This window comes from Leucoraja erinacea, chromosome 7 (assembly GCF_028641065.1).
Source record: "Leucoraja erinacea ecotype New England chromosome 7, Leri_hhj_1, whole genome shotgun sequence".
Lineage (NCBI taxonomy): Eukaryota > Metazoa > Chordata > Chondrichthyes > Rajiformes > Rajidae > Leucoraja > Leucoraja erinaceus.
In genome coordinates this window covers 65,779,038-65,806,816 of record NC_073383.1, presented here as the reverse complement: position 1 = coordinate 65,806,816, position 27,779 = coordinate 65,779,038, and the positions used below count along the sequence as shown (strand labels likewise).

General features: G+C 42.3%; 1 protein-coding gene across 1 annotated transcript in view; it reads right to left on the bottom strand.

The window, feature by feature from the left end:
- Positions 1-27,779, bottom strand: part of LOC129699067 (kinesin heavy chain) — a 144,908-nt gene that overhangs the window by 10,185 nt on the left and 106,944 nt on the right. The window contains exons 12-22 of the mRNA XM_055638693.1: positions 27,006-27,178; positions 25,276-25,344; positions 24,817-25,023; positions 21,849-21,995; positions 16,087-16,275; positions 11,845-11,962; positions 9,603-9,679; positions 8,334-8,443; positions 6,182-6,283; positions 2,728-2,788; positions 1,857-1,928 (exon numbers count right to left, since the gene is read on the bottom strand). Coding sequence (XP_055494668.1) covers positions 1,857-1,928; positions 2,728-2,788; positions 6,182-6,283; positions 8,334-8,443; positions 9,603-9,679; positions 11,845-11,962; positions 16,087-16,275; positions 21,849-21,995; positions 24,817-25,023; positions 25,276-25,344; positions 27,006-27,178 — 1,325 coding nt within the window. The remainder of the gene's footprint in view (positions 1-1,856; positions 1,929-2,727; positions 2,789-6,181; positions 6,284-8,333; positions 8,444-9,602; positions 9,680-11,844; positions 11,963-16,086; positions 16,276-21,848; positions 21,996-24,816; positions 25,024-25,275; positions 25,345-27,005; positions 27,179-27,779) is intronic.

Below are 27,779 nucleotides of genomic sequence, written 5' to 3'. Positions count from 1 at the left end.
TAATATTAATTTTTGATTCTAATTTTTTTCATTCTCAGTAGTAATGAAAGCAAACTCAATGCTTATTTCAAGAGTCAAGTCAAGTCAAGTTTATTTGTCACATACACATACGAGATGTGCAGTGAAATGAAAGTGGCAATGCTCGCGGACTTTTGTGCAAAAGACAAACAACCAAACAAATTATAAACACAATCATAACACACATATTCTTTTACATAATAAATAATGGAAGGAAAAACGTTCAGTAGAGTTAGTCCCTGGTGAGATAGGCATTTACAGTCCGAATGGCCTCTGGGAAGAAACTCCCTCAACCTCTCCGTTCTCACCGCATGGCAACGGAGGCGTTTGCCTGACCGTAGCAGCTGGAACAGTCCGTTGCAGGGGTGGAAGGGGTCTCCCATGATTTTATTTGCTCTGGAATTGCACCCCCTGTTATATAGTTCCTGCAGGGGGGCTAGTGACGTTCCCATAGTGCGTTCGGCCGAACGCACTACTCTCTGCAGAGCCTTCTTGTCCTTGGCAGAGCAATTCCCAAACCAGATGGTAATATTTCCGGACAAGATGCTTTCCACCGCCGCTGCGTAGAAGCACTGGAGGATCCTCGGAGACACTCTGAATTTCCTCAATTGCATGAGGTGGTAAAGGCGCTGCCTTGCCTTACTCGCGAGTGCTGAGGCGTGTGATGCCCATGTCATATCCTCGGAGATGTGGACTCCCAGATATTTAAAACAGTTCACCCTATCCACAGGATCCCCATTTATCCTCAATGGAGTGTACGTCCTCGGATGATGGCTTGTGTACAAAAACAGGGATGTAATGCTGAGGCCCAACAAGGCATTGGTAAGGCCGTATTTGGAATATTGTGAGTAATTTTGGGCACCGTATCCAAGGAAGGATGTGCTGGCTCTGGAGAGGATCCAGAGGAGGTTTACAAGAATGATCCCAGGAATTAGTAGGTTAACATATGATAAGCGTTAGTCAGCATTGGACCTGTACTTGCTGAAGATTAGGAGAATGAGGGGGGACCTCATTGAAACATACAGAGTAGTGAAAGGCTTGGATAGTGGAGAGGATGTTTCCACTAGTGGGAGAGTCTAGGACTAGAGGTCACAGCCTTAGAATTAAAGGATAAAGGGTCTCAACCCGAAATGTCGCCTATTCCTTTGCTCCATAGATGCTGCCTCACCCGCTGAGTTTCTGCAGCATTTTTGTATACCTTTCAATTAAATGACGTTCTTTTAGGAAGGTAAAAATTCTTTAGTCAGAGGGTGAATCTGTGGGATTCTTTGCCACTGAAGGCTGTAGAGGGACCACACCTAAGAAAACCTACAACCACACAGGCGACAACCAAAGTCAATCTATGTCCTCCCGAGACAAGCTACGACAAGCAACGACCCTGTCAGCGACAACTGAAGGCAATTCAGTCGCCGGTACTTGTCGCCGGTTGACGTAGGTAGTGGCCAATGGAATTCACCAATGGCAACACCCGGCAACAACCAACAATAACTGGCGACAACAGTCTGCGACAGGAGAAGACAAGCTGCGACATGCCCACAGTTGCTGAAATGTTTTGAACATTTCAAAATCTAGCGGCGACCAGAAAAACGTTACGACTCTTTAGGCGACTTGTGACTACTCACGACCATACAGGCGACACCCCGGCAACAGCCTAATCGCCTGAAGTTGCCAAAAAAAATTGCCTAAGTGGGACAGGGGCTTTACTTCAAAACCAGAATGAAAGCCATTTCTGAACGTTTTTGCTTAAAATTAAACAATAAACACGTTTTGCAAATAAGTCCACAATTGCCTTGTAGAGTATCTTTTTTCTTTTAAACACAACAGTGCAAACAACTTACTTTCTTGACCCGAGTGGTGAGGTCCTGAACAAAAAGTTTTCTGAGGTTATGAAGAGTTTGGAGTTCTTTTGCCTTTTAAAAAAAAATAGATTGTGTTAAGAGAATACAGATTTAGTGGACTTAATGCATGTTCTGGCAAACATTAACAATGCAGAAGTACAAATATATCATTCAAGAACATAAATGCAAACAGCAAAAAAAGACTTGCAAATACAGCTAAATAAAACTCTATAATACATTTGGGTGGAGTGAGGAGGGGAGGTGAAAATAAAATATCACGGTTTGATTGGAGCCATATCCAAGAAAACATCCATTCGTTTAAAAAAAAAAAAAAAAAAACGATTATACTATACATCGGAGCAAACAGCATTTGCGGAGCAGAACAGGATCTTGGTCTGTTATGTCGAAAATTTATACCCCCACCCCACCCTGATATCACAAAAAAATTTGTAAGTGATGGATCAGACATTACTGATAATCACCAATGAAAACTTCCCTTCTCAAGACACCCACTTTCCAGTTACTGTAAACTGTGCTCAATGGTTCAATTTATCAACAAATTGCATTGCAGTTAAACTGGCAGAAGTGGAGAAATGCACCACTGGGCAATTAAAATTGCAGGGTTCCTCTCATAAATGCTAACAGTGATTTCATGCTGCATTGTATACAGTATACATGCTGGGAATCGTAGATTCCATATTAGATCGGCGTAAGTGGACAGAGATTTACAGATGTGACATGCACATGGTGTAGTCATTATTCTACAGAAACATGGTTATAAACCTCAGTTAAGTTACAGAATTGGGAAGGGGGCTAGTTTGTTCTGAGGTGAATCCATTAAAAATCCAATACGTTTCACAATGAAACTTACAACTGTCTCTTCCAGCCCCTTGAGGTCCTGTTTTGCTTGCTCTCTTTTGTCATTAAGAAGTCTAAAAGCAGGACATAAAAGTTATTTGGAGTCAGATTTCATTTGAGATTTACAGCCTATCAAAGAAAATAATTTCATGCCTCTATCTCTAACGATTTAACAAGATAGAGGTAAACAGATCACATTACAAGACATCAGTCTGAAAGTAACAAGAAGCCAAATGATATGATTGATTATATAGGACCTTTAACGATCATGCTATTACTGCAAGCACACTGGTGAGGGCATCACCAGTCAGCCTCTGAGCAAACAGGAAGTCCAATCCAAAACTGTACACAACAGATACAAGAAGGTTTAATTGCAAAAGATGCACAGACAATCACGCATCACAACTAGAACAGAAAAGGGCAATGGGAAGACCAGAACTAAGATGTTCGGCCTTGACAACACAAAGTATTTTTTCACGGAAGTAATGACCAAATGGTTACAGAGCATCGTCACATGTATGATCAAATTAGGATTTTTTTTAAATTTTTAAAAAGGGTGCTCATGTTATCCCAAAAATGCCATCAGTTCTAGGAGCAGAATTAGGCCATTTGGTCCATCAAGTCACCATTCAATCATGACTGATCTATCTTTGCCTCTCAACCACATTCTCCTGCCCCCCCCCCCCACAACACTCTTACTAATCAAGAAACTATCAACTCCACCATATGAATACTCATATCCATATGTCCCCAAGAAGCAGGTATTACCCCAGGTATTACATTGCACTTAGGGCTAACAGTCTCAACCTTTATCACACCCTCTAGCTTTCAACCCCCTTCTTTGACATATATACATCTCCAAACAAGGTGATTAAAAACTATTGCCAACTGAGAGCTGGCAAAATATAGCTAACGTGGATAATACTGACTATCCAGAGATCCCAACCAACTTCTGGGTAGCTTGATATCAAGTGGAGATGGCAGGTTATATGAAGAAGCAATACAGGTACAGTGCTCTCCATAATGGTTGGGCCAAGTCCCATCATTTATTTATTTGCCTCTGTACTCCACAATTTGAGATTTGCAATAGAAAGAGTGGTTAAAGTGCACATTGCCAGATTTTAATAAAGTCCATTTTTATACATTTTGGTTTCACCATGTAGAAATTACAGCAGTGTTTATACATAGTCCCCCCATTTCAGGGCACCATAAAGTTTTGGACACTGCAATGTCATGTAAATGAAAGTAGTCATGTTTAGTATTTTGTTGCATAATCTTTGCATGCAATGACTGCTTGAAGTCTGCGATTCATGGACATCAGCAGTTGCTGGGTGTCTTCTCTGGTGATGTTCTGCCAGGCCTGTATTGCAAGCATCTTTAGCTTATGCTTGTTTTGGGGCTAGTCCCATTCAGTTTTCACCAGCATATAAAAGGCATGCTCAATTGGGTTCAGATCGGGTGATTGACTCAGCCACTCAAGGATTGACCACTTGTAGCTTAGAAAGCATCCTTTGTTGCTTTACCAGTACGTTTGGGATCATTGGAGGCCCAAGCAGCTGCGGCTTGCCTGCAGTCCGTCTGTCTTTTTCTTTTTCTTTTGTTTTCTTTTGTCTTGTTGGACGTGTGTTTTAGTTTATTTTTAGTTGTGTATGTGTGGGGGGGGCGGGGGAAACTTGTTTTAGTCTCTCTCTTAGACCTTATCTTTGTTGTATCTCCGTCTCCGTCTGCGCTGAGGCCTAGTCGCTGAGCTGGCGGCCTCCAACTGGGGCCGACCTCGAGGCTCCGGAGGCAGAGTTAGGACTCACCATCGCGAAGTTGGCCGACCGGAGCTGTGGTGGTGCTGCGGCGGCTGCCCGACTTCGGAGCCTCGGAGGCTTTGGCTGTGGGTCCAGTGGACGACAACATCGGGAGCTCGCAGGTCCCAAGTTGGCGACTGATTCTCCGAAGCTCCCGCAACAATCGCTTTGTCCGCTGGACTGGAGGGTGGCAGGCCGCGGAGTTTGAACCGGCCCATTCGCAGAGCTCGAATTCGGCCGCGGGACGTACCATCACCCGGCGGGGGGGCCAACAGCGAAAGCCTGGATCGTCTCAACGCAGAGGGAGAACAAGGAAGAGACAAGGACTTTAAGACTTTTGCCTTCCATCACAGTGAGGAGGTGCCTGGTAGACTCGTTGTGGTGGATGTTAAACTGTGTTCATTGTGTGTTTTGTTATTTTATTCTCTGTCACGACTGCAAGGCACGTAATTTCGTTCAAACTAAAAGTTTGAATAACGAAAAAAGGATACTTTATACTTTATTGTCTTGCTGCAGAATGAACTGCCGGCCAATGAGTTTTGAGGCATTTGTTTGAACGTGAGCAGATAGGATGTGTCTATACACTCAGGAACTCATTATGCTACTACCATCAGCAGGTGTATCATCAATAAAGATAAGTGAGCCAGTACCGTCAGCAGCCCTACATGCCCAGGCCATAACACCCCCACCACTGTGTTTCACAGATGAGGTGGTCTGCTTTGAATCTTGGACAGTTTCTTCTCTCCTCCATACTTTGCTCTTCCCATCACTATGATATGTTAATTTTCCATCTCATCTGTCCACAAGACCTTTATCCAGAACTGTGGTTGCTCTTTTATGTACTTCTTGGCAAACTGTAACCCGGCCATCCTATTTTTGCAGCTAACCAGCGGTTTGCATCTTGCAATGTAGCATCTGTATTTCTGTTCATGACGTCTTCTGCGGTCAATGGTCATTGACAAATCTACACCCGACTCCTGAATAATGTTTCTGATCTGTCGGACAGGTGTTTGGGGATTTTTCTTTATTATAGAGAGAATTCTTCTATCATCAGCTGTGAAGGTCTTCGTTGGCCTGCCAGTCCCATTGCGATTAGTATGCTCACCAGTGCTCTCTTTCTTTTTAATGATGTTCCAAACAGTTGATTTTTGGTAAGCCTAAGGTTTGGCCGATGTCTCTAACAGTTGTATTCTTGTTTCTCAGTCTCATAATGGCTTCTTTGACTTTCATTGGCACAACTTTGGTCCTCATGTTGCTAAACAGCAATACAAGTTTCCAAAGGTGATGGAAAGACTGGAGGAAAGACTACGTGCTAAGAGCTCTCTTATACCTGCATTAAGGAGGAATTTAAATACACCTGAGCAGTTACAAACACCTGTGAAGCCATGTGTCCCTAACATTATGGGGCCCTGAAATGGGACTATGTATAAACACAGCTGTAATTCCTACACGGTGAAACCAAAATGTATAAAAATACCCTTTACTAAAATCTGACAATGTGTACTTTAACCGCATGTGATTTTTTTTCTATTACAAATCTCAAATTGTGGAGTACAGAGGCAAAATAAATAAATGATGGGTCTTTGTCCCAAATATTATGGAGGGCACTGTAACTATTAAATAACAGTTTTTTTGGTGTAGAGTGAGATTATGTTTAAAAAAGTGTCTTACACAAGTTTCTGTAGCTCCACACTTTTTTCCTGCTCTTCCATTTTTAACTTATCAAAATCAGAGTTCAATTTCTCTTGTTCCAGCATCAGTTTCTGGTTCAAACTGCAGTGTTGAAAGAAAACAAGTTTTCCATTGTTAGTTTGGATAACCGAGCATCTAAAATTCATTGGGTATTCATATTGCACAATCGGTTAATACATTTTAAACACAAGCAAGTTCAGGGTCTATTTCAAGTTCATAAAAACAACTCAACATTTCTAAGAGAGGATCGTGCTGCAAATTCATCATACTTTTCCTAAAGAGCTGCATTTCTTCTTTACCAACAAATTAATACCAAATCAGCTTACTTGAAGAGTTTAATGTGAAGAAAATATATTGAATCAAATAATCAAATACAAGAAGGCATAACTTTTAGGTGAGAGGGGCAAAGTTTAAAGAAGATGTGTGGGGCAAGAATTTTTTTTACACAGTGAGTGCCTGGAACACACTGCCAGGAATGGTAGTTGAGGCAGATACGACAGTGGCATTTAAGATATTTTTGGATAGGCACATGGATATGCTGTGAAAGGAAGGATGTGAATTATGTGCAGGCAGTTAAGAGTTAGTCTTGGCATCATGTTCGGCACAGACATTGGGGGCTTTAGGGCCTGTTCTTATGCTGTACTGTTCTATGAAATGTAGTCACTGAACGTGTTTGCAGAATAAGGCTAAGGAAATCTCACTCTCCAGGATTCATGTGTGTAATTCTGCTGAGAAGCCTGTTGTCCTCACATGGTCACTATTATAAAGGCAAATATAATAATCATTCCGATATATACATTAAGAAAAACAATCTCAATCATCCTATGGCTTTAACCCTAGAATAGATAATGGCCTTGCTATTAATATGGATAGATTGATAATATGCCTTATAATGTCACCTCTGTTTAAGAATAAGGGGTCAGCCATTTAGAACGGAGACGAGGAAACACTTCCTCACACAGAGAGTTGTGGAGGTCGGTTCTCTGGATGCTTTCAAGAGAGAGCTAGATAGGGCTCTTAAAGGTAGCGGAGTCAGGAGATATGGGGAGAAGGCAGGAACGGGGTACTGATTGGGGATGATCAGCCATGATCACATTGAATGGCGGTGCTGGTTCGAAGGGCCGAATGGCCTACTCCTGCACCTATTGTCTATATGGTTTAATGCATTGCAATACAATTGTTAAAATACCACCAACTGAATCTCGCAACTTAGATTCAATGTTAAAAATTCTGCCTCTGACACAGAAGGTTGAAGACCTCAGTCCCCTATCCAGAGAGTTGAACGCTGGCCTAGCTTCCTCCTGTTTGGTCGCGCTTGCCGCATGCAGGTCGCATGCTGATAGGACGTGGGTCAGGCCCTTAAGTAAGTAAGTTCGTATTGGCCAAGTATTCACATACAAGGAATTTGCCTTGGTGCTCCGCCTACAATACAGTGATAGTTATTATGAATGACTCAGAAAACACGAAACATTAATAATAATAAGACATTAATGATAAAACACCATTGACCAAGCATGTGAACCAACTAAATACCAGATCAAGGGGAGGCTACAGATTTTTGGCTGTTGAGTAGAGCAACTACTTGTGGATAAAAACTGTTTTTATCTCTGGTTATGAACTAATTCCATCTGCTTGCACATGATCCAGATCCCTCCGTTCTCTGCAAATCCATATGCATATCTTTAGGCCTCTTAATGCCACTATTATATCTCTCAAGGGAGAGTTAGATATAGCTTTTAGGGCTAATGGAATCAAGGGATATGGGGCAAAAGCAGGAATGGGATACTGATTTTGGATGATCAGCCATGACCATATTGAAAGGCAGTGCTGGCTCGAAGGGCCAAATAGCCTACTCCTTCACCTATTTTCTATGTTTCTGTTTCTATCTGCTTTCAGGTACTCGCCACCCTGTGTAAAAACCTTGCCCGCACCTCTCCTGTCCCACTCACCTTAAAGCTAAGCTCTCCAGTCCATTGTCTAGCACTTATATCAGGTCTCCCCTCCAACCACCAATGTTCCAGAGGAAACAATCCAAGATTGTCCAACCTCCCCTTGGAGTTAATACTGTCTAATCCAAGTAACATTCTAATGAACCTCTTCCAACCATTCCGACATCCAGTCATGTACTCACTCTTTCAGTTCGTCGATGATTTTTTGCTTTTCATCAATTTCATCCCTCAGGCGAGCCAGTTGTTTCTGATGGGCCTCTCTGTGGTTCTTCATTTGCTCTTCCAGGGTTTTCTAGATGAAGACACCAAATAATTTAGAGGTCACTGAATTCCTGCTGCCCATTTACATCTGGGCCCTTGGTTCCAGACACGCGCACGACACTTTCAGAATCTGCTGGGATTTGGGGGAAATTATTTTTGGAAAGTTTTTAATTTCTCACTTCCCGATCCCAAAAGTACCTGCAGTGCAGGGAGTTTCCATCGTGTATCTGATGGCAATGTTGCCAGTTCGGAAGCTTGGTTTATTAGAATTACACTCAACCCATTTTGCTCAAAGGACTCTTCTTTGATGTGAACAAGGAAAGTCCTTGTTAACCATCCTTGTAAAAAAAAAACATTAGGGCGACACTGTGGTGCAGCTGCTGCCTCACAGCGCCAGAGACCCGGGTTCAATCCTGACCTCAGATGCTGTCAGTGTGGAGTTTGCACATTCTCCCTGTGACTTGAGTTTTCTCCCGCATCACAAACATATGTAGGTTTGCAGGTTAATTGGCTTCTGCAAACTGCCCGTGGTGTATAGGGTAGCGGATGTAATAGTGGGATAAAAAAAAAAAGAACTAGTGTGAATTGGTGATTGATGGTCAGCATGGTCTCCATGGGCCGAAGGGCCTGTTTCCATGCTGTATCTTTCAACCAATCAATAAGGCAAACATGTATTGTGTAAGAACAAGTGTAGAAGCTTCTCTGAGATTCACTCCTTAAGATTGAGATTATATTTTTTAGACTAAGCCCCTTTGTTCCAATCTCCATAAACAGAAATAATGGTACAAATCATAACAAAAACAACTGAGATAACCATCAACAAAACAAGGCAGCCATCTTTATTCCTGGGAGTTAAAACAAAACTCACACTCTCTCTAAAATGGCCCCAGTATATAATCTGTTTCGTTGGCACTGATAGCAAGAGCTATTTTTTTTTCCTGGAACGAAGCAGATGTCATATGTTTTGCAGAAAATGAAGTAAGAAAATAAAAATGTTGATTGCTGGACTAAAAAAAAAAGCAGCTGAGAAGGAATCATTTTAGCAGACTGCTTTTACCATTCATATTCAGGATCAATAACTCCATGCATTGAAAAGGTGTGTAGAAACATGGACATATATCAGATTTTCATTTGTGCTTCCAGTTTCAGAAGAAGGCATCTACAACAATGCACAAAATCAATGATTTTACCTTCATTTCATTGGCATCTTGAAGCAAGGTCTGATGCTCCTTTTCTTTGTCCTGAAAGCTCACTTCATGCATCTTTTCTATTAAGCAATGTCAAAGTCAATTAACCATATACGTGCATCAACAGCTTACATGAGCTAGTTATTTTTTAAATGAGGGCTACAGCAAAGGAAACACTATATTAATTCATTGTCAGGTTTATGATCTCAATAACAGTGTAAAAATGTATATAATTGGGAGATTTATGTTTCTAAGACAATTAAATAGACAATAGACAATAGGTGCAGGTGTAGACCATTCGGCCCTTCGAGCCACCACCACCATTCAATGTGATCATGGTTGATCATCTCCAATCAGTAACCCCGTTCCTGCTTTCTCCCCATATCCCCTGACTCCGCTATCTTTAAGAGCCCTATCTAGCTCTTTCTTGAAACTATCCAGAGAACTGGCCCACAGACTCCACCGCCCTCTGAGACAGAGAATTTCCTCACAACTCTCTGTAAGGAAAAGTGTTTCCTTGTCTCCGTTCCAAATGGCTTACCCCTTATTCTTAAACTGTGGCCCCTGGTTCTGGACTCTCCCAACATCGGGAACATGTTTCCTGTCTCTAGCATGTCCAAACCCTTAATAATCTTATATGTTTCAATAAGATCTCCTCTCATCCTCCTAAACTCCAGAGTATACAAGCCCAGCCACTCCATTCTCTCAGCATATGACAGTCCCGCCATCCCGTGAATTAACCTTGTAAATCTACGCTGCACTCCCTCAATAGCAAGAAGGTACACAAAAATGCTGGAGAAACGCAGCGGGTGCAGCAGCATTTATGGAGCGAAGGAAATAGGCAACGTTTCGGGCCGAAACCCTTCTTCAGTCTGAAGGGTTTCAGCCCGAAACATTGCCTATTTCCTTCACTCCATAGATGCTGCTGCACCCGCTGAGTTTCTCCAGCATTTTTGTGTACCTTTGATTTTCCAGCATCTGCAGTTCCTTCTTAAACACTCAATAGCAAGAACGTCCTTCCCCAAATCAGGGGACCAAAACTGCACACAATACTCCAGGTGTGGTCTCACTAGGGCCCTATATAACTGCAAAAGGACCTCTTTCCTCCTATACTCCTCCTCTTGTTATAAACATGCCATTCGCTTTCTTCACTGCCTCCTATACCTGCATGCTTACTTTCATTGACTGATGAACAAGGACCCCCAGATCCCATTGTACTTCCCCTTTTCCCAACTTGACATCATTTAGATAGTAATCTGCCTTCCTGTTTTTGCTACCAAAGTGGATAACCTCACATTTATGCACATTAAACAGCATCTGCCATGCATTTGCCCACTTACCCAACCTGTCCAAGTCACCCTACATTCTCCTAGCATCCTCCTCACAGTTCACACTACCACCCAGCTTTGTGTCATCTGCAAATTTGCTAATGTTACTTTGAATCCCTTCATCTAAATCATTGATGCATATCGTAAATAGCTGCAGTCCCAGCACCGAGCCTTGCGGTACCCCACTAGTCACTGCCTGCCATTCTGAAAGGGACCCGTTAATGCCTGCTCTTTGTTTCCTGTCTGCTAACCAATTTTCTATCCGTCAGTACCCTACCCCCAATACCATGTGCCCTAATTTTGCCCACTAATCTCCTATGTGGGACCTTATCAAATGCTTTCTGAAAGTCCAGGTACACTACATCCACGTCCATTTTCCTCATTACATCCTCAAAAAATTCAAGAAGATTAGTCAAGCATGATTTCCCCTTCATAAATTCAGGCTGACTCGGAACGATCCTGTAACTGCTATCCGAATGTGCCGCTATTTCATCTTTTATAATTTATTCCAGCATCTTCCCCACCACCGATGTCAGGCTAACTGGTCTATTGTGCCAAAGCCTTTTTCATTACATAAGAACCAATTTTCAAAATCAAGGTCAGTTATAAACTGATCAGTTAGTTACTCTGGTCTATTTCTAAATGTTTCCTCTGAAGATTTTTTTTAAATTTCACCTTCCCCTTCTTCTGCAAAACTAAGTATCCCCCCCCCCCTCCCTCCAACCTCCAACAAGGAATTTTAAACCTCCAGTACCTTCCTGAAAGATGCCTTCCTAAAACAATGGGTGCGTTTTAGTCTTGATTGACATGTGCAACGAGGTGTATAATGCGCAGAGACAGAGTAAAACTTGCACCATCCTGAAATCAACGATCAAGTGGATTAATCTGAATAACACCAGCTGCAGGCCAATGCATACCTTGGGCGCGGAGTTTAGCTAACTCTTCATCCAGTGAATCGTGGGACTCCTCCAGCTGTCTTCTCTTCTGTTCCACATTCTGCATGTAATCTGTCAGCGATTTTATCTTGGCTTCATGCTTTCAAAAGATTAATAGCATAAAAGGTGAATGTAAAAGGCGTACATCACCACAATCCACCAGCTGCTTTGAACCCCTGAGAAAAGCCTGGCTGCTAAACCCGAGCTCAAGCTGGATCTTGGACAGTCCTCGATGTCAGAGTGCCATCCATTCTATGTAATAGAGACCATCCTATCTCCATTACATGTCCCAAAATGCCCACTCGCCTGATAGTTTTTCAGACAAATGGAAGGCATGCTGATGTACAATAGCATTTGTAATTTCTTATCCTTCCTGCACAATGGCAGATCTGTCATCATTTTTAATGTATTCATTTACCAGAAACTCGATAGTTTGCAGACTAATCTCGGCACAATTCCCTCTTTGTTATTGCACTGTCCTGACTTTACCTTTTATTATGGGAAGCCACCTATACGCAGTAACGATTCACTTCTTCTAGTAGGATAGCAGCCAGCTTTTCAAACAAACAATTAATTGAATGCTGCCTCACCAAATGGCAAATCTTAGCGGCGAGACAGATTGCTCCCTCCCTTCCCCCAAGCACTAAAGTCATTATAAGTACACGATATAGAAATGGCAGGAGTTCGTACAGCCTGTAGCAGCTGTTCCGACGTTTAGCAAAATCCTCTATCTACATTCCTTCCTGATCTCTGGACCTTTCATTTTCCAGATCTCCCAAGTCCTCAAATGCCCAGGATTTAAGCTGTGTTGTCAAAGGAACCAGAAACTTGCAGGTGCCCGTGAATGGATAGGAGTGGGGAACTTAACAGCATATGTGAATGCCGAAAAAGGTGGGGGGGGGGGGGGGGGGGGGGGGGGGGGGGGGGATTATTCTGCCATGAATTTTTCAAAAGAAACATTTTGCAAGCAACAGAATCAAAGTATTAACAAAACAAATTATCCCCCTCAAAACACCATATTGCAAATTCCACACATGGTGACTTTGTTTGAACTGGGTAGAGTCATTATTTTATTAACGATCAACCAAAACTTTAATATAATGCCTGCTTGCCCTCCAATTGGTCACATGTACAGAGGTTTAAAAATATCTAAGAATGTTTAAGAAGTTCTTTCACTAGTTAATACATAGAGGGAACTAGGGAAGGAAATAGGGACTGAGTGAGAAGAGCATAAAAGAGGGACTATCAGGTTAGAAGGAGATATAAAGAAGAGGGGCGAAAGATTAATTCCCAGTCAAAACAGTTAGTATTCGGAATTCTTCATATAAGCATATGAAAGGGCAGTTATCAGACTCTTAAAAGGACTTCTTGCATGCTAAGGATGAATTCCCAATCTCCCAATGCACCTCGTTGCGGCCCTTGCATTTAAAAAAAAAATCAGCACGTTCTCTAGCTGCATATTCTATACTCTGTTTCTTTCTCATTTTCATAACCTGATGCACTCAAGCATGGCATGATTTGCCTGAAAATGCAAAATAAAATCTTTATTATATCACGGTACACATGGCAATAATAAGCCAATACCAAAAACAAAATATACTTGGCAAAGCAAATGGGTTTGGAAAAAATCGTGAATGTCCAAGTTGAGTCGGCAACATTTAGTTTTAAAATTATCTACAATTTACATTAAAATTTCAATGCACGTATTCCCATTTATCTTGTGTTATATGGCATCCACTCCATTAAACTGTGCTACTTGTGGAGACAAATAAAATAAACACACTAACATTAAAGAAGCCCAATTTCTTATGGTTCATTTAAAAAATATATAGGTTATAAGATTTTGCAATTTAAGTGCTTTAAATACTTTTAAAGTGTCAATGAAGCTCATATGAATAATGAAAAAGGAAACAGTTAACTTATTCACATTAACTGTGACATAAACAAGTACCAGTGGATGAAAAGTTGTATCAAAGCCCGAGCGCTCATTAAAAAAAAAACAGGGAAATCGCTGCAAAACATAATCACACAATGTGTAGCCTCCAGCAAAGAGGTCGGGAGAAATACCCGATTATTGGTTAGCAAATACTCCAAAGTGCACTATATGCATATGATCAATAACTGCTAAACCTCTCACACTACTACCTCATGGAAGGTGCTCTGGAGGTGACCTGTGGTAAAACCCAAATAATTATGGGAGTGAAACGGAGCGCTCATCTCCAGCCTTTTCTCGGGCAAATCCCAACAAGTCTCCTTGGTGTACTGGCAAGCTTTTTTTAAGTTTAGTTTAGAGATACAGCGCGGAAACAAGCCTTTCGGCCCACCGAGTCCGCGCCAACCAGCTATCACCGCGCACTTACACTATCCTACACACACTAGGGACAATTTACAATTACACCAAGCCAATTAGCCTACAAACCTGTACGTCTTTGCAGTGTGAGAAGAAAACGGAGATCCCAGAGAAAACCCACGCAGGTCATGGGGAGAACGTACAAACCATACAGTACAGACAAGCACTCGTAGTCACGATTGAACCCGGGCCTCCAGCGCTATAAGGCAGCAACTCTATCGCCATGCCACCATTCCGCCATGAGCAGAGCACGTACACTGAGCACTTAGTTGCAGCTAATGAGTTTGCTCAAATTGGATCTCAAAAAAAATCTCATGGACAAGAGCATTTAAAAGCACATTTTAAAATGAGGCCCAGTTCAACAGAATTCATTCCAACAAGGAGGCATACTAGAATATATTATTACATGCTAACAGGGACCATAGAAAGAAAACCATATGAATGGAGAGACTTGGTGTAAATTGCGTAAGGAGAAATAGTTTGTGACAAATTTGTGTAAAGTTTTCACAAAGTTGTAACAAAGTTGTAAACAGATTTTCAAAAAGAATATCTTAATATTTTTGGTGGAAAAATGGTGATGTTGCTGGCAAAATATTGTTCACTCCTGAGAGAGCTGGAATCTGTAGACACATCAAGGTGAAAATTGGAAAAGCTGCAGATTCCTTCCCTGACTGATACGAGTGACCAGGATGGGCTTCTACAACAAACAAATTGGTTTGTACGTTAACATCACAGAAATATTGTTATATTGTTATTTTGATCTATTGTTATATTGCCCAGGAATTAGCAGGTTAACCTATGATGAGCATTTGTGGACCCTGGGCCTGCACTCACTGGAGTTTAAAAGAATGAGGGGGACCTCATTGAAACAAATAGAATAGTGATAGGTTTGGATAGAGTGGATGTGGAAGAGGATGTTTCCACTAGCTGGAGAGTCTAAGGCTAGAGGTCATAGTCTCAGAATTAATGGACGTTCTTTTAGGAAGGAGATGAGGAGACATTTCTTTAGTCAGAGGGTGGTGAATCTGTGGAATTCTTTGCCACAGAAGGCTGTGGAGGCCAAGTTAGTGGATATTGTTAAGACACATAGATTCTTGATTAGTACAGGTGTCAAAGGTTATGGGGAGAAGGCAGGAAAATGGGGTTAGGAGGGAGAGATAGATCAGCCATGATTGCATGGCGGAGTAGACTTGATGGGCCGAATGGCCCAAATTCTACTCAAATTCCTTATGACCTTATATTCCAGATTTCTGCGATTATTGAATCTTAAAATTACCAATGGCCACAGCAGAACACAAGTTATTCTTACCCGAGCAATGGGCCAGGCATCTATACATTTGAAAATAATAACGACCTCCACCTTAGAGTCATAGATTTATGTAGCACAGAGTGGCCCATACTGACAAAGATGTCTATCTGATCTGGTGCCATTTACCCGTGTTTGCCCCATAGCCCTCTAAATCCTTCTTATCCATCAATCTGTATTTTGATCACTGTAATTTTACTCATCTCTACTACCTCCTCTGGAAGCTCGTTCAATATACCCATCCATTCATTGTGTGAAAAAGTTGCCCCTCATGTCCCTTTTAAATCTTTCCTTTCCCACCTTAAATCAATGTCCTCTAGCTTCAGACGTCCCCACCTTGAGAAATATTCTGTGACCATTCAACTTATCTACAACCTTCATGATCTTATAAACCTCTGTAACCTTCTACAGTGCAGTGAAAGAAGTCCCGGCCTACCTTTACACCTCAAGCCCACCAGCCCTGGCAACATCCCCGTGAGTACTTAATACTGCTTTTTTTTGCAGCTTATCAAATACTCGTATCCTTAACCATGAACCTTGTGTAGAACCAGAAGCAGGTTTTCCTCACCTGCGACACCAAAAGTTGACATGCTGCCAACTCCCGTTCGTTCTCATTCAGTTTTTTATTGCAGTCCAGCTGCGTGCTCTCCAGCTGCTTGGCCCGCTTCACCAAGGTCTTGACTTCAGACTTCATTTTGCTGACGTACAGACGAGCAACTGTGAACTCTTCCTCCAGCACACCATTCATTTCTGCCATCTGGAAGACCAAGGTTACCATTAGACATTTGGCATTATTAACAATGGTTAATAATGGTTGAAACCTCCCTGCTCCTCCCAAGTTCTGCTGAGGGAAAATCCTGTGCTATTATTTCGGTTCCCCAGCCTGCACGTCATATATTAATCTTTCTCAATATAACTAATTTAGTGACTAAATGTTGAGGGACGAATTGCAGGTGCTGGTTAAAACCGAAGACAGCCACAAACGGCTGGAATAATTCAGCGAGTTATTAAAGGATAATGTTATGTTATAGGAAAGCTGTCGTCAAGCTGGAAAGGGTGCGGAGAAGATTCACGAGGTTGTTGTCAGGACTCGAGGGCCCGAGTTATAGGGAGAGTTTGAGCAGGCTAGAACTCTATTCTTTGGAGCGCAGGAGGATGAAAGGTGATATTAAGGAGGTGTACAAAATCATGAGAGGAATAGATCGAAAGTCTCTTGCCCATGAACCAAAGAACATAGGTTTAAAGTTAGGGGGGGAATTTAATAGACCCTGAAGGGTAACTTTGTTTTTGTTTTTTTACACACAATAAATTGTGGTTATAAGGATCAAGCTGCCTGAGGAGGTAATTGAGGCAGGTACTAGCATAACCTTTAAGAAACATTTAGATAGGTACATGGATAGGATATGTTTAGTAGGATAAGGGCCAAATGCAGGCTGGTGGGACGGGTAGATGGGACAGTGTGGGCAAGTTGGATTGATATCTACGCTGTATCTCTGTATGACTCTAGTGAGCTGGGGAAATACAGTATTAAAATAAAGCACCTTATCTGGAGTACGTGAGAGAAAAATAATTTCAGAGATTCTGCAAACTTGCTCACAGGTATTATTAATATCCACAATGGAACCATGAATTCCAAAGTTTCAAATTAATTGTTACCCAAGTTTCTGTCAATTTAAGATGCCATTATAAAGATTTTAACATCATGTGGCATCGGTAAAGACAACATGTTGGAGAGCCAATGGATTTGAAACAGATTGTGCTTCAAAGCCAACTTAAAGCACACCCTCTTTATGTTTATCACGGGGAAGAGTTAAGCATCAAATCTCAAGGTAGCAAGTGTGCGGGAATTGGTAGGTTAATTCTGTTGATAACAAGATTATTTCTCCAGCAGCTTATAGAAAGTTTCACCAACCCGGGAAAACAACTGTGACAAAAAGATTTCTAGAATTTAAAAAATAAAAAATAAATAAATAAGGTTCTGCGTATGTGCAGTATTTCATGTACATATTGAAGTGAGAATCCAACTGCATCCTCAATGTCAAGGCTAGTCTAAATGCTATCAGTAGAGGGAGCAAGATACTGTATTTATTTAACAAAAGCTTGCAGATCCATTTTGTTTGAGATAGTCAAGAAAATTCAACTGGTTCAACACCTTTGTTCTAAATATACCAGGAATCTGAATAATGATCATTATTCTTTACTCATACGATTATCACAAGTTGTCTCCATTCAGGAGAGTAATTTACACCCATCTGTATCTACAAAACCATGTCTGCAAAGTGTTACAGCAACATATTATGATGCATGCATTCGACAGCAGCTGCCTTAATATCATAGAAATGCAACAATTTGATTTCCTCACTTTAATCTTATCTCCAGAAATTGAAGGTAAAGTGCAATGTGTTTGAAAATATCTAAAATGTTGGAAATTCAGATTAGGCATCATGATGCAGTCAGGCCTTGGGTATTACCAGCACATTTTTCGTTCTTTTGGGTCACCTGGATCAGCAACATTTTCCTTTAATATTGACATGAGGAATGCCATTCTTTAAGAACATAACATTCTTTCACTTTGAACAAAACAGAAACCTCCATTGCAGAGGACAACATGGCTACGATGCAGGGAAATGGTGTATCTGTTTGACTGAGACTCAAGCTCAAGCCTTGGAAGCACGCACAATAAAAGAGGGGTGTCAGCATAAAATACCATCACTCCACCTGCCTTGATTCCGCTAGACCCTAGAGCTCTGCCTAACTCTCATTTAAAATCATCCAGTGAACAGGCCTCTACTGCCTTCTGTGGTAGAGAATTCCATAAATTCAAAACTCCCTGGGTGAAAAAGTTTTTTCTCCTCAGTCTTAAATGGTCTCCCCTTAATTCTTAGGCTGTGGACCCTGGTTCTGGACTCCCCCAATATTGGGAACATTTTTCCTGCATCCTTTTATAATTTTATATGTTTCTATAAGATAGCCTCTCATCCTTCTAAATTCCAGTGAATGCAAGCCCAGTCTTTCCAATCTTTCCTCATATGGCAGTCCCGCCATCCCAGGGATTAACCTATACTGCACTGCTTCAATAGCTAGGATGTCCTTCCTCAAACTAGGAGACCAAAACGGCACACAATACTCCAGGTGTGGTCTCACCAGGGCCCTGTACAACTGCAGATGGACCTCTTTACTCCTATACTCAATGCCTCATTATGAATCTAGTGGAAAACAAGTGCAGGAGGAGGCCATCTAGTGATCTAGTGGAAAACCTTCTAATTGGTCGTCCCCTCCCCCGCCACCACCAATACATTTGAATTATTTCACAGATAAACTTAGTCTGAAAAAAAATCTCCTACAAAAAGGTTCATATTGCAAATTTATTCCAGGCACAGTATGCATACTATCAGGAAATCAGGAGAAAGCTTGTTTAAGTAATTTGTCTTAAAATCACCCCGACGATTCCAAGTATCAGAATTTTGAAATTTTATTGCAAACATAAAGATCAGGGCTCCTGCAGAAAGCAATGCACAAGTCGTGACAGACATGCTAAATGCTGCTCGCTTGTGTAAAGCTCGTGAGCCAGGCTGCCAGTTTCATTCTATAAGCTCAGTGAATGAACAGATGGCTCAATATTTGCCATTGTAACTGGAGTACAATAGAAATCAGTTACAGAGCGGCATGTTCAATAACCCAAACAACCGCTGTAAACAAGTGATCAATACGGACAATTCCAAAACATCTGCTGGACTATTGAGCACTGGCATCTGCTTTGAATGGTTGGCGAGCCGCCTCCTTCATTCTCCTTCAATTATCCAGCTTTAGGACAATATTACAGTTTCAAAAAATGTTCTTTTCCCTCTCCTCCGAATTTAACAAATTACCAAATGTTTTGTCATCAGCTAGTACAGTGCTTAACATATTTTTTGTAAAGTTAAATGATTACTGCAATATCCAGGATTTTTTTGCTTAAAGGAATGATAATTTGTGTAAGAAGGAATCACAGATGGCGGTTTACACTGAAGATAGACACAAAATGCTGGAGTAACTCCAGGTCAGGCAGCTTCTCTGGAGAAAAGGAATAGGTGACTTTTCGAGTGGAGATCCTTCATTAGCCTGAGTATTGTTACAGTCTTATTAAATCTGCTTAAGTGAGTAAGTAAGTAAATTTTATTTATATAGCACTTTTAAATCAACTCACGTTGAAACCAAAGTGCTTTACATAAAAGAAATAATTAAGTTTCCGTTCATCCATAGAAAATTTTTTAAAAAGAGAAAAATGACACAACACACCATAGAATTCAACATGAACGTCCCCCCACAACAGAATCAAAAATCTCCACTGTGGGGAAAGGCATCAGAAAGTTTCAGTCCTCTTCCTCTGTGATCACCCGAGTTCGGGGCCTATTTGTGGCCTCCGCAGCCAGTCCGATGTTTTCAGGCCCTCTTGCCGGGAAGATGGAACTCCGGCGTTGGATGAACACTCCTCAGCTGCTTGGAAATGTCTGGAGCGGCCACTTCCTCCCCGGAGACCGCGGCACCCGAAGTCCTCAGGTCGCGCGGGTTGGAGCTCCGACTCTGGCGATCTCGGATCCCAGGCTTCGCGGGGTTTTAAATCCAGCGCCGCCCGCGGCCAGACACCCGCAGCCACAGCTCCTTGGATGTTGGTCGGCGGTCACAGCACTCCGGGGCTTACCGCACGGCAACCCGGTAAGGCATCGCCTGCTCCGTGATGGTGTCCCAGCGCTGTGCCGCCATCGAAGCTATAGTCCCGGCCGATCCCGACAGGAAACGCTGCTCCAGTCCGATGGCAGGCCGCGAGGAAGGGGCGAAGAAGCAGCTCGGAGGGAAGCCGCCTCTCCGACCAGGTAGGGACTAGGAAATAAAGTTTCCCCCTTCCCCTCCCCCCACCACACAAAAGCCCTCCAACTAGCATTTGTTTTTTAACTTGACTAAAAATGTCCTGGACGTTTTTTAACAGGACTAAAAAAACCTTAATATGCAGAATATGCAGATTTTGAGTATAGAAGTTGGGATGTAATGTTAAAATTGTACAAGGCATTGGTGAGGCCAATTCTGGAGTATGGTGTACAATTTTGGTCGCCTAATTATAGCAAGGATGTCAACAAAATAGAGAGAGTACAGAGGAGATTTACTAGAATGTTGCCTGGGTTTCAGCAACTAAGTTACAGAGAAAGGTTGAACAAGTTAGGGTTTTATTCTTTGGAGCGCAGAAGGTTAAGGGGGGACTTGATAGAGGTTTTTAAAATGATGAGAGGGATAGACAGAGTTGACGTGGAAAAGCTTTTCCCATTGAGAGTAGGGAAGATTCAAACAAGGGGACATGACATGAGAATTAAGGGACTGAAGTTTAGGGGTAACATGAGGGGGAACTTCTTTACTCAAAGAGTGGTGGCTGTGTGGAATGAACTTCCAGTGAAGGTGGTGGAGGCAGGTTCGTTTTTATCCTTTAAAAATAAATTGGATAGTTATATGGACGCGAAAGGAATGGAGGGTTATGGTCTGAGCGCAGGTAGATGGGACTCGGGGAGAATACGTTTTCGGCACGGTGTAGAAGGGTCGAGATGGCCGTTTTTCGTGCTGCAATTGTTATATGGTTATATGGTTATTATCATAATGCATTTATTATCACAAAATAGCCCTTTTTATCCACAATGTTTGTCCAATATCAGTAAGTGACATTTCAGTACGTAACTGAAAAAGGTACACAATTTGGTATAATCTGCTTGTCTGTTTTTTTAAACTTATTGAGAAGATTCAAAATAACTAGTTGTGGTCTTTGCACCCAATAATCCACATTACTTTGTAGAGTATCCTCAAAAAAAGGGTCTTCAAACAATTAGTGCAAACTTGCCATGGTTGTTGTTTTATTGTGAGGGCATAGCCTCTTTGCAAGCATATTTCAAGCAGAATGAAAAAGAATGTGGGTATGTTATCTGCAGATAGAGTCCTAGCAATGAATTCCACAGACTCGCCACCCTTAAGCTAAATAAATTCCTCCTCACCTCCATTCTAAAGCTACATCCACTCAGGATGCCCATACAAGTGCAAACAGTTGTTGCAATCTTTTTTATTCATGGGCAGGGTGCAGGCAGCTCGACAAGTCTAACATTTATTGCCTATCGTTCACTGACTGAACACTTTGTAGCGGCCATGTCACACGGTAGTTAAATATCAACCTCTATGCATTGGGGTTGGAGTTTGCCTGTTACCCCAACTACTGGCACATTATGCCAACAATAAACATGGCTGAGGATTGGCATATTACATTCATATATTGCATTGATTCATTTATGCCTGGACCAAGATTCCCGAGTGACCTACCAGTTTGACTTCACTGTTTCCAATGATCCCACCGATTTCTCCCAGGTCCTTCAACAAGATATTCAGTATCTCGGTTGCCCTCTTCTTCTGATGGTTGCTCAGCTCCTGGAGTTGGTTGAATTCTTTCTGAAAAACTATTAAAGTACTCTACAGAAAAAGAAAAGTTTAAATGCAGATCTGCAGGAATGGCATAACACTCACCATTTTAAAATGACTAGCTTCCGCAAAAAACCTAAACAATAAAGAAATGATTTCTTCACAGTATGATACAAATACCACAGTTGAAGGCCATTTGGCCCATCTAATCATTTATCCAGTCAATCTATTTTTCGCCCATCATCTCCTCGAAATGTTTATCCAATTTAATTTAAAAGGCAACTTTGGGTTTGTAATTACTATCCTATCAGGGCGGCACGTTAGCGCAGCGGTAGAGTTGCTGCCTTACAGCACCAGAGACCCGGGTTCCATCCTGACTACAGGTGCTGTCTGTACAGAGTTTGTACGTTCTTCCCGTGACCTTCATGGGTTTTCTCCAGTTTTCCTCTCACGCTCCAAAGACGTACAGGTTTGTAAGTTAGTTGGCTTTGTAAAATTGTAAATTGTTCCTAGTGTGTGTAGAATAGTGTGAGTGTGTAGGGATCGCTAGTCGGCGCGGACTTGGTCGGCCGAACAGCCTGGTTCCGCACTGTATCTCTAAACTAAAGAGACAAGCAAACATAGCCACTTGAAGAAAAATAATTTGCTCATATCTCCTTTGGTTCATTACCAATTATATTAAAACCACACTTTCTGATTAGCAACCCTTCAGTCACTGAAACATGTTTCTCTTGATTCCTTCCACCTAAAGTCTTCAAAACTAGTTGTCACCTTTATCATATATCCTTCAATTTCTCCACATTAATAATCACCCTGATCGGTCCTTGTAAGTATGATCACTCATTTCCAGAATTGCAGCAAGATTCCAGCATCTGCTGTTTCCTGTGTTTCCCACTTAGCTACAGTCTCATTTTCAAGATACAATTTGTTTTTGACGTTTGTTCTCCTTTATTTGCCCATGCTTGTTTAACCACTGGCTGTTTAAATGGATCATCTGTAAAAAAAATTCACAGCTTTCCTAACATTTGACATTCACGTTCTTTTTAGATTTATTCACATTTTTTAAGATTTAAAAGAAAATCATTATTTGCAAACTTCCAGTCATGTCATAAGTAATAGGAGCAGAATTAGGCCATTTGGCCCACCAAGTCTACACCGCCATTCAATCATGGCTAATCTACCTTTGCCTTTCAACCCCATTCTCCTGCCTTCTCCCCATAACCCCAGACACTGGTACTAATCAATAATCTATCTATCTCTGCCTTAAAAATATCCATTGACTCGGCCTCCACAGCCTTCTGTGGCAAAGAATTCCACAAATTCACCACCCTCTGAATAAAGAGGGCTCTTGAGGAGGATTTTGGAATGACTACACCGAATACTCTGCATTTTCTCCCCTTGCTTCCTTCAGCAATCTAGGATGCAACCCATCTGCATGAACGCAACCTATCAACTAAATACTGACCGTGTTTTCTCTCCTCTGAAACTAATTTTCTTCTAGCCAGTATCTTAGCAATTTCATTTGTAATGGCTCTGGTAATGCATGCTCACTAGGATCTTATATGGCACCTACTATTTGCAGATACACAGCCGTTAACCTACTGTTGTACACCAGCCCAATCCTTAATGGTAAGGCCTGGCCTGACAAAACAAGTCCAGTCGAACATGGAAGAAACTGCATTCCTTCGTCTCTCACTACCAGGCACAAGACGTCACTGAAAGCATAAGAAACTGCAGATTCTGGAATCTTGACCAAAAATGAACGGATAACGTTTGTTCATTCCCAGCACTGTTGCTGATTGACCTTGCCACGTTCCTACAGCGTTGATCAGGCCAACACTGTCTTGTAGGGTTGTAGCCCTCATTGGTATTCAGTGGGAATTGTTGGTCAATGGTGACACCAGGGCCGAATTTACCTATAAGCTCGACAAGCTTAAGTTTAGGGCCTCGAGGTCTAGGGGGGCCTCCGGCCAAGGCAGGACACCTACCGTTCAACTCTGGGCGGGCCCCCCTCTCTATCTCTCTCTCCATCTCCCCCCACTATCCGTGTCCGGGCCGCCAGGCTCCGCTCGCTCATCTACCGGCACGGCAGGCCGCCTTGCTCATGCACATTGCTGTGGCCTGCATGTCCTCCCCCCTGCACATGCGCACAAACACGGCCAGCACATCATTGGTCGCCCTGCGCATGCGCACTGCAATGGCAACTGGTCGACGCTGGGCACTTTCTCCCTCCCTTTGAATTGTGGGAGATTTGGCCGCCATGGCTGTCCGGTCGCTGCCTCGCCGCCAGCGTTGAAAACCAATGCGGAGGGGGCCTCACAAGTGGAACAGCTTAGGGCCTCTCTTCATATAAATCCGGCCCTGGGTGACACACCACCAGGATATTCCGATAATGCCTTTAGACTCAAGTTATATTGTTTTGGCAAGAGTTTAGAGAAACAGGCCGTTCACACTAGCCATCGATCACCCATTCACACTAGTTCCATGTTATCCCATGTCATCATCCTCTCCCTGCACACTAGAGCCAATTTACAGGTCAATTAACTTAAAAATCCACTCGTCTTTGGGATGTGGGAAGAAAACGGAGCACCAGGAGGAAACCCACAATGTCACAGGGAGAACGTGCAAACTCCCCGCAGCTAGCACCCAAGATCAGGATTGAACCCGGGTCTCTGGAGCTGGGAGGCAGCAGCTCTACCAGCTGTCGCACCATGCCTTCCCTTACGGCACAGTAACACCCGAAAGACTCGTCAGCAAAAACTTACATTGTAACAAAGGACTTGTTCACCCAGCTAGATCTAGAGCTGGTCCCCTGCTCTCTTTCCCCTCCATCCCCCAAACAAACAAGTGCATGAAACATTGCAACAGTTACCGTTTTTTGTGAGAGTTCATCAGTCAACAGTTCGTTGGCCTTGGACTTGTCCTCCACTTCTTGGGATTTCTGGTCATAGTTGACAGCCAGTTCCTCCAAGGCCTGAAGTACCTCCTTCACCTCATCTTTGGCAGCTTCATTTTCCAGCTGCAGGCGATTCAGTTCCTCCTGGATCTTTTCATAATCCCGCCGCGTGGAAACCAACAGCTGAAAATAGCCTCACATTTTAAAATGGGTGCAAAGCCCTCTGAGAAATCACATGGGACACAGAACACATTCCTGGCAGAAAAGCTGCTCATCCAGTACATGATGACACAAGCCCACTTTAAGTACATTGTTCCTTGCAAGGCATTTGATTCAAACCCAAGAGCATCCAAACTGTTAATCACCACTTTTGGCCATTCCTGTCACCTTGGATTAAGAAGCCCTGGGCACTGATGTTCCCACATATAGACTCACCTCCTCCTGATCCAGCATCTGCTGCTTTAGATTCTCTGTCAGTTGGCTCTGCTGATTTATCTCTTCATCCTGAGCAGAAAATGAGAGAGAAATTCAACCGAAAACCATCGTACATTTGTCACTAAAGCCCATTCTGGGAATAGTTTAATTTGTATACACAGGAAAAACTTCCACTGTATCGTTTATAGTTTAACGGCATGTTCGGCTACAAAAATCTTCAGCCTTGCTGCCAACATTGCTCCATTACCTCTCCAGGTCTCTATAATCTCCTTTCGCCCTACATCCCTCTGCTCTGCTGCAAATCTGCCTTCTGCTTCATTTCCACATTTAATGACTGTATGACAAGGTCCCAAGCTCTGGTGAACCCTTACTAAAACATCTTTGCCTCTATTTTCTCCTTTAAAGATGAGTTACTTGTATATTATGCTTTCTCCAAATCTTTGGTCAATCTCAAAATCTCCGACATAGCCCAGTGTATCACACAAACTAGAACTCCCCATCATTTGGTTCCATTTATACTTCACACTGCATCAGAAAAGCAGCATAATCAAAGACTTGTCCCACCCTGCTCATTCCTTCTACCTCATCCCATCAGGCAGAAGGTACAGAAGCTTGAAACTATGCAGCACTGGACTCAGGAACACCTTCTACCCCCTCAGGTATCAGCCTTGTCAATAGTCATGCCATAAACTAGGGTACTGTCCGCTTCATCTCTACCCCATTGTAGACACTGCTGAGAACTATTTTGGCAACCTGTATCTACCTATTGTACTTGAGTTTGTCTTTATTGTATTTATGTAGAGAATTATCTGATCTGATTGGATTGTATGCAAAACAAAGCTCGGTGCATGACAATAATAAAGCTAAACCTATCAAGCTTCATGTTATTTTGAAATGTTGAAAGAGCTCTGTTGATGAAGGCTGAAGTACAGTGGGAGGGAAAAATAAAATCAGGTTTTCCAGCATAGAAGGAAACATAAAGGCCCAAGTATTTTTTTCGAACTGTGAGGGATGAGGAAAGGCTGATGTTGAATGCAGCGTCCTTGTATACTAAAATTTCACTGAAATTTGACATGAAAATGAAAATGGCAATTGCAAAAGCCCATGGTCATGGAGTTAGTGTTTAACAGCACAGAAACAGGCCTTTCGGCCCACCATGTCCATGACAAAAAATTTCCCCCATCTACATTAATCCCATTTGTCAGCAATGAGCCTGTATCCTCCCATCTCTTGCTTATTCAATTCTGGAAGTGAGTTCCAGATATCAACTATTCTCTGACCATTTAAAAAAAACTATCCCCTCAAATCCCCTTTAAAGGTCCTTCCTCTCATCTTAAACCTCTGTCCTTTTCTGTTTGATATCCCACTACCTATACCTCACACTGGCCTTGATTGTCAGAGGATTTGAGTACAAGCGGAGAAATATCTTACTATAAATGGGCTCAGTGACTCCACATCTGAAGCATTGTGTATCATTTTTGAACTTTACTTAAAGGAGGACATAGTCATGGTGTGACACAGCCTGGAAACTGGCCATTCAGCCTATCAAGTCCATGACAACTATCAAGCCCCCATTTACGCTGCAACTTGTGTCATTTCCTCTGCACAAGTCACCTCTTTATTTTTACACTGCTGTAATCACGGTGTCACCTAGTCGCTCGTTCTAACCCACTTCCATACCGAGGCGGAATCTGTCACACCACGAGGTCCGCCTATCTCCGGGGACAAACCTTGTCATCGAGCTGCTTGTACAAATTGCTGATCTCTTCCTCCAACTTCACCCTCTCCCCTGCCGTGATTTTGGGGGCCGGAGCCACATTGTCTATGGTGGTCTGGTTGTCACAAGGCTCCAAGTTCTTCTGATCCTTGGCGTCAATTTGTTCATCCTCGGGTACAGACTCACCTGCGAGGAAAAAAACGACAATCTACTCAGAAACAAAGGCAAACGGCTTCCCCGGCAACGCAACGCGTCTGTTCTCTCGCAAAGCCGACAGAAAAGGACAGAGAAATTCTCCTTTCAAGTAACCGCCTGCGATGAATGAAAGGCCCCGACTAAAATGATCATATGCAGAAATCTTCCCTAGCTTTCTAATTGGAAGCATTCTTTGGTGATTGATTGAACTTGCCGAGAGGCAGATCTTTAAGGCCCCGGGTGTTTCAACTCAGAAAGGGAAGCCAATTTTCCAATAACACAGAGGCCGCATGGACGAAACTGGCCATTTCTTAACATTTCTTAAGATTCTGCGCATGCACTGGAGATGTACAATTGGCACATGCAAACAGTTTTTAGCAGCCACAGTAGCAGAATACAATGTTAATATATCCATTAGGGTCCTTATTATTCCATTACTAACCAGTGATATTGAACACTTACACATCTAATCCTCTCTCATTCCATCAAAACAAACACGTTATATATTATTGATGTATTCCATCGCAACATAGTCCAAACTGCACCACAATTTCTCCAAAAATTCTAAATCCACAATCCATTATGACAGCAT